The sequence below is a fragment of the Asterias amurensis genome, chromosome 18, assembly GCF_032118995.1.
Source record: "Asterias amurensis chromosome 18, ASM3211899v1".
NCBI classification, from domain to species: Eukaryota; Metazoa; Echinodermata; class Asteroidea; order Forcipulatida; family Asteriidae; genus Asterias; species Asterias amurensis.
The window spans coordinates 5,749,436-5,757,160 of record NC_092665.1 but is presented as its reverse complement, the minus strand read 5'-3'; the positions used below and the strand labels follow the sequence as shown (position 1 = coordinate 5,757,160).

At 38.5% G+C, this 7,725-nt stretch overlaps 1 protein-coding gene across 1 annotated transcript; it reads right to left on the bottom strand.

Moving 5' to 3' along the window:
• Nucleotides 1–336: 336 nt before the first annotated feature.
• On the bottom strand, nucleotides 337–7,381 carry LOC139950298 (uncharacterized). Its single transcript, XM_071948917.1, has 2 exons — nucleotides 7,345–7,381; nucleotides 337–1,946 (listed from the first exon to the last, which is right to left on the bottom strand). The coding sequence occupies exon 2, from the start codon at nucleotides 1,944–1,946 to the stop codon at nucleotides 1,134–1,136; it is 813 nt and encodes a 270-aa protein (XP_071805018.1). The 5' UTR covers nucleotides 7,345–7,381; the 3' UTR covers nucleotides 337–1,133.
• Between the last annotated feature and the right edge of the window lie 344 nt (nucleotides 7,382–7,725).

Below are 7,725 nucleotides of genomic sequence, written 5' to 3'. Positions count from 1 at the left end.
TTATTATCTCGCAACTTCGACGCCTGGTTGAGCTCAAATTTTCACAGGTTTGTTATTTTAGGCAGATATGTGGAGATTCACCAAGTAAGAAGACTAGTCTTTGAAAATTAACAATAGTGTCCACTGTCTTTAGTTTTACTGTCAGCGACACTTTTCTGTAGTAAGGGGGATCAAGATGAAATGCAATATTGTGTAACTAGTTCGTATTCCGAAAGATTAAGTTACGATCAAAATGATGGTGTGTTTTGTTAGTACACCTTTTTATAGCAAGATTGGTTTGGTCAAAACGAATACCGAAACATTTCATCTGCATTATAAAAAACAAGTGCTCTCTCATGTAAAAACAAACAAACGCAACACTACGAGGACGAGTTATATACTTCACTATATCGAGACGTGTTCGGGGAAATACGGCACAATACAAATATCTTCCGGTAACTTGACAACGCTGTATCCTTTTGATCACAAGTTATCATTAGTTTAAATTCATAAGTATTAACAAATGTATCAATAGAAGACAACTGTTACCGGTTTTTATTATGTTGTTGCTTCAACAGGGTGCAGCTGTAGTCACCAATTTAATATTTGGAAATACAAAATGACCGGCGAAACAGGTGGCCATCATGAATTATGTTTTTTGCTGTCTCGGTCTGTATCAAGGAAGGTGAATTGCTTTGCTTTTCTTTACTACTTACTAAACTATCCAGTTTTTTGTGTTTTATTTTTAGTAATTTCAATGTTTAACTTTTTTTCGGGAAAAGAAATGATTAAAAGTAGTCATCAAGTACTTATTAAAGCACCCTTGGAAATTGACATTGAACATAACCAATTTTCCCAAAAGTGTTATAACTATAAAAACAAGAAAAGAATGGTAAACTGATATTTAGAGCACTGTTATTACACGTGAAAAAAATGTTTTCGTCACAATAAACACGTTTGCAAAATCACGTTTTAAAACATAACGTATTTTATCAAATTAATTGTCCTACATGCATTAAAACATCATCTAAACAAACTGCCCCATCTTAACACAATTAACTAGTGATTATTATATTTTGGAACACTATATAATCGCCCTTTTTATAAAGCGTTGTCTAAAACATTAAAACGTTTCGTGTGTTTTTATGTTTGATTTAGATTTCGTACAACAGGAATCCAGTAAAAGACGTGTAATGATGAGAGTTACTATATACATGACCGCGTACAGCTAAGTGAACTTGATCTCCATAGTGCAGGGGAATCAATGCACTGTTGCTCACTTGCTGATGACCTGCAGCGTGTACACCCCCTATTACAATGATGTTACCGTTCTTCCTCAGCTGGACATATAGGTAAGGCCCACTATTTGATTTCCGGACTGAGAACATCAATACGTATACCCCAGGCACGTTACACGTAAACGTGCCGTTATTCAACTTGAAATCAGTCCCTTCCTCTGAAAACAATAACTCTTCAAAGGGCAGAGGATCATAGTTGGATGGAGGGTTGAAGCTGGTATTCCTCACTGCAGTGAAAGCGGACCGTCGCATACTACATTCACCTGTTTCACCAGTCTGTCCAGCTTGTCCAGGTTCACCTCTCTCCCCCTTCAAACCATTCATCCCAGGCAGACCTTGAGGTCCTTGTTTCCCTGGTAGACCGACTCCTTGCTCTCCCTTCAGTCCATGTTCCCCTTTAGCGCCTGGCCCACCAACCAGTCCATCTGACCCCTTGTCTCCTTTAACCCCGGGTTGACCTACCTCACCAGGAGAGCCAGCATCACCTCTCTGACCTACAATGCCTTGACCATGGTTCCCATTAGATCCAGGGATTCCTGGAATACCGGCTGGGCCCTGGCAGCAGGAGTTACACGTCAGTCCCGGATCAGGTGAAACTGCTGCTGTAGCCACCAAAAACTGAACTTGCATAAAAACGAAAACAATGGCCACTGCTATAGTAATCTTCATCTGTAAGTTGAAACATAGACGGAAAACAACCAATTACAACATTTATAGCAATTTTGTTTTCTTAGCTGGTAGGGTTTATCATTTGTCAGTTGATCCTCCCTTTTTATTATGAATTCGCCCGTAAGGTATCATATTGAATCAAACTGTACATTAATTGATTAACTGAATCATTGTAAGTTTGTTGAACTAAATCGGTTATTGAAGTGGTTGTTAGTTGTATTTTGAAATCACCTTTTCCAATATATTAGACTATTAAGAAGTTTAGCTTTGAGTCGTTGTCCAATTTGTTGTGGTATTTTTGCTTCGTTCTTCGGATAGAACGAAAAACCGTTGGTCTCATATGTTGTGTAACGCATGTAAACGATCACAGTGCACTTATCTAACAGAGAAGGGGTTCGCCCCGGTGTTATTGGCTGTGGCTGCTGTATGTGCCGTAGCACCTTGCAAACCCTGATAAGGTGCTTCATAATTGGTTCTCAGAGTTCATCACTTCAATAATCGGATTGCTCCTCTATGTGTGCGAATGATGACAGGTATGTTGTAGTTTGAGCAGCGAAATGGGCCGTTTTGAAACAGTCCATCTCAGGACCTGGAAATTGGTTGATTAATACTTATTCTACTTAAAGATAAACTTTAAAAAGAATAGTTTAAAATGCGCTCGCCATTTTACACAACATTTGGCAATACAAACCATTTTATTTGCTAGGTTTTGCTGCCTGAAATAAAAAAAAAAATTATGGAGGTTGACTTTACAAACGAATAACAAGTTGGTAGTATTGAAAGGTTAATTTTAGACATCACAGTTCCGACCCATACATAATGATACACAAAACGTTACGCGACGATCATGTGGTGTCACTTGGAGCCACTCAGACAATAGAACTGACTTTAAAAAAAAATGTGCGGCTGCAGCTAAAACAGCACTCTTGAGTTTCCGTAAGTTTTGCTCATACAATGTTTCAGCAATGTTTCAGCAATGTTTCAAATATTGTTTTACAAATGTTAAAAAAAACAACTAGAGATTGAGAGTTTGTGAACAAACTCAAGGTGTTCGGTTTCCGGGAGTAAAAGCCTGGATTAAAAAAGAAATATTACACCTTGCTTTGTTCTCAAGATTTGTAATAAATGATTCAAATTACAAAAACTGTCAAAACCACGTGATTACGTCATCTAGTAAAAGTGTACGTTTGGTGACGTCATCGGTAATATTTGTTTTAAACCAGACCTTTGCCAGACTTGTATGGTGTGATGGTAAAGTATCAAAGGATGTTTATTTCGACCTAAAAGACAATAAACCACGCCCTTCCAAATCATTTCACAGTCACTTCCCGTTTAAACAGGCCAAAAGGTCAACGAAAGTTCACCAACATATCCATTTCCGTCAAGTACGTAAAGCCCTTTCATATGATTTACAGATTGTCAAAATAGCTTATGTAGTTTAGGAAATATGAACTTAGGAAATATTGACTGACGACTGAAGAAAAGACTGTAACGGGCATGTATGTTTTAACCGTCTTGAACGAAGACTATTCTTCATGAAGCTTTTTCGCGCTCTATTGATAATACTTTAAAAAAGAAGTAAAAAAAAAACGTGGATCAAAAATAATGATTTTTTGAAATAACAATTTGAATTTTTATTACTCAATAATGGATGACGTCATCATGACCTAACTAACACATTATTCCACTCCTAATGCATATCTAACTATGTGCGAAGTTTCAAGTTCATACGAGTTTGGGAAGTGTGCTTTTGTTCGAGGACAAGGGACGAAGAGAAGAAGAAGATGAAAATCTGGATTGTTTTATTGATTTGTTTGTACTAAAGTTTTGTTTAATCCGGCAGTTTATTTTAGCAAGACCACTCCGAATTGCATGGGCCTTATGCTTTAACCATTCTGTTTTCTTTGAATGTTTTGTATTGTAACATCCATGTCTGTGCATGGAGGTAGAAATAGATTAGTTTACGTAACGTCCTTTCCTACTAGAGAAAGTTTGAAAGGGCTTATGTTATTTCAGAGATTTTTTTTCTTCAAAATATTTAACTCAAAATAACTTGGATAGTTGTTTTAACAAATAATCAAAACAATTGATGATTATGCTAAGTTCAAGAAGTAATAGATATCGTAATACTGACGTGAATTCCGTGGGCCCAAAACGCCCTTCACCCGGGGGGAGTGGTCGATCGATGTAACGGCTCTATTTTTCTCGGTGTTTAACCAAAACATGACCAATGTTCGTCATTTTTTACTGTTGTTTTCTCACATAATTAAAAGTCCCATGAATCACTGAAGTAGGTGGCCATCTCAGCGAAACTTCGTCTTCAATATCACATTGACCACTAAGCCATCAGAAGGGTAACATTTGAACAATTTGACGCTGAAGATTGAAATGAAATCGTTTTCGCAGCGTTCTGCATAGCTATATAGCTCTATGCATATCACGCTATGGCACAGAGTACAACAAACTTGGCAGCATGCCACCAAATAAATTATGCCTAATACACTACACGTGTACGCCACAAGTGTTACGCACAACCAATGGGGAAATTTCGTAGTTCTTTATACAAGAAATTGTGAACTTTCAAACTCGATTTTGAACCAGAAGACGAGCTCAAAATGGGATCACGTCTGCGAGGCATTTACGGAGTTTTTAACGAACTTTCCGATGATGTGTCGATTGTAACAACCCATCATGTAGATCAAAAGTTATGATTTTTTGAAATAATAAACTTTGAAAATTCATAACTCAAGAATTGATGACGTCATCGTGACATAACTCAAACGGTTTCTTCTCCTTATACATATCTAACTTTGTGTGAAGTTTCAACTTTATATGTGCTTGGAAAGTGTGGTTTTTTTAGCGGAAAATCGCCGCTAATAAGCAGAATGGATGATCACTGGAGCGTGCTCTGCTGCACCGCTAATACACTACACGTTGTGTGTATGCCTACGTGCAATGTTTATGCACATACCAATGGGGATTTACGTTGTTCTTTAGACGTGAATTTTGAAATTTTCAACCTCTCTTTTGAGCCGGAAGGCAACATCAAAATGGGGTCATGTCTGTGGGGCGTTTACGGAGTTTTCAATGACGTTTTAGATGATGTTTCGATTGTAAGAATCCCTCATGTAGATCAAAAGTTATGATTTTTTGAATTAATAAACTTTGGAAAATTCATAACTCAAGAATTGATGACGTCATCATGACGTAACTCACACGGTTTCTTCTCCTAATAAATCGCTAACTATGTGTGAAGTTTCAAGTTCATACGAGTTTTGAAAAGGCGCCTTTGTTAGCGGACAAGGGACGCTTAAGAAGAAGAAGAAGAATAAGAAGTATAAAGAAAAAAAAAAAAACGAACAAAAATAAGAGGTGTTTCGGGCTGTTGGCCCGAGCACCTAAAAAGAAAAAAAAAAAAACGAACAAAAATAAGAGGTGTTCCGGGCTGTTTGCCCGAACACCTAACAATTTTAGAATAAAGTTGAACTGGAAAACGAATAGGGGGTACGCAAGCTAAAAAGGTGCGAATCGTAATTTTCAGTTTGCCGCCATTCATCGTGTGTTGCCGTCAGTTGTCGCTGACGAATTTGCTAGCGACCGCAGACGGCTGCACAAAAATAGTCGCGTCTGTCGCTACTATGTAAGCCAGCCGACTCATTTGCCGAAATCAAACCTCTGTGTGTGGGTCGTATAAATAGTCGAGTTTGGCGTGATCACTAAGTTCAATAGTCTGGCCATCCTCTCATCAGACAGACTACGATCGAAATTGTGACAAACTCAAAACGACTAGACGCGGAATTTCGCGGCATGGAAACGTCATGCGACTGATAAATGCGATCGTCTTCGTCAAGGAAATGAGGGTTGCGTTCTCCAACGAAATCTGAACTCAATCACAATGAATTTCTTTGCCGTCACAAATTTGCTGACGGTCGCGACTGATAATTTCGGCCGTCTGCGGTCGCTAGCGGGTTCGTCAGAAATAAGTGACGGCAACACACGATGATTGGCGGCAAGTTCAAAAACTGCAATTCGCAGCTCAATGTTGCTTGCCGTACCCCTATTATATTCGTCATAGTGTGAGCCAGTTAGCACAAGGCCGATGATTGTTTAGACCCAAACAAACTGGAATACGGTGGTCGAGATAATACTTATGAATAATTCGTTGACAAGACTTTAATTTTGAGCTGAACTCGTTTTAAAAAGTTGTGGTTTCAGCGCAGCTATGCAGGCAATAAATTATTGGCATTTGTGAGCAATTTTACAACTCCCGTAAAGTAAAAAAAAATGTTAATGTTTTTGAAATGCCGTTTCACGCAATTGAAAACGAATGCGAAACCCAGCGAAAATACAATGGTTTCGAAAACAAAGTATGGCAAATTCTAAGTTTTGAACAAGGTAAAGAACTAATGCAAAAAGCAGCTCCGAAATCTCACAGAAAGCATGGAGCATTTAATGTAATTGCCCTTAAATCATGACAATAACGGTGCTTCTAACAAACTGCAGGCGATGTATTAGCCGACCGACTCAATCACAACTACAAAACCGTTTAAAACGAAATGGTTACAAAGACTTAGCACATTTCCTAAAATGTAAATGACTCGTGTGAACGCACAACAACAGTCCTGCTAAAAACGTATCATCATTTTAGTTTACATTTTTGACATATTTTTAAATGTTTTAACTGAGTGTAAATGTTGCCTATAGTGTTGTAACATTCTTGCAATATGACTACAGAATGCCTCAAAACAAGAGTAACCTATCACTATGGTAATACAGAACAACTGTCGCATGAATCGTGGCGATTAAAGAATTTGTGAACCTTTGCCGCAAGCGACAGCTTCCCCTTGCCTCGGTTGACCTTTGCCCCCTCGGATTCCCTAAAGACTATCAGTATCTTTATTAAGGTAACACTTCTTAAAAATAATGCAATGGTCACGTCGAACGATGCAATCTCATATATTGTTTACCGTTCTACAATATGTTTTTAACGAGCAGAACGTCAAGCGCGGTTTATGTCAATCCAGTGGAAAAGAACTTGAAGTCAAATTTTGAACAAGACATTGCACTGATAAGTGTAAAAAAAAAATGCCTCGTCCAAAACCACCTGCAAGTAGTGAGGGGAAAACCCCTTTGAGGCAATGCTTTACGGCAAGGTTTCAAAGGGAGATGCAACTGGGTTCATATGTCTGTGTACAATCACAGTATCACCACAGTTCACTAAGATGGCAGAGCTTGAGGAGAGAAGAGACCTAACCACTGCATATAAGAATATCAGCTGTATCGAGTGGTGGTCCTTTTGGTCAAAACCTGCAACCGCGTTCCATTGAGGTACCCTCATCGCACCGCATGCATCTAAAAGCCAAAGTCCGGGTCTGACAGTATAACGAGAAAAACTTACCTTGATGACGATGTGTTCTTGTAGTACAAGCTTTCTCAGTTCCTCTCTTCCGATAAGATACGAAGTTGTTATGAACCCTGCTGCTGGGAGCGCGTTTAAATACTGCTGTATTTTCATTGAAGTGCTCATCAGTCTACTTCGGGGTTTGATTGACAATCGATGAGTAGCCAATCAAAGATACGTGTTAAAGTCACTGATTGAATGCAGTGACTTACTCTACCATTGGTTTGGACGAGGCTGTATGTTACAATTGTGGGTCAATACCGTGTTAAAGTCACTGATTTATGGCAGTGACTTACTCTATCATTGGTTTGAATGATACTGTATGTTGAGTGGATGCCAATGGTGAAAAACTCTACACTACATTGTGATTGTAGTAAA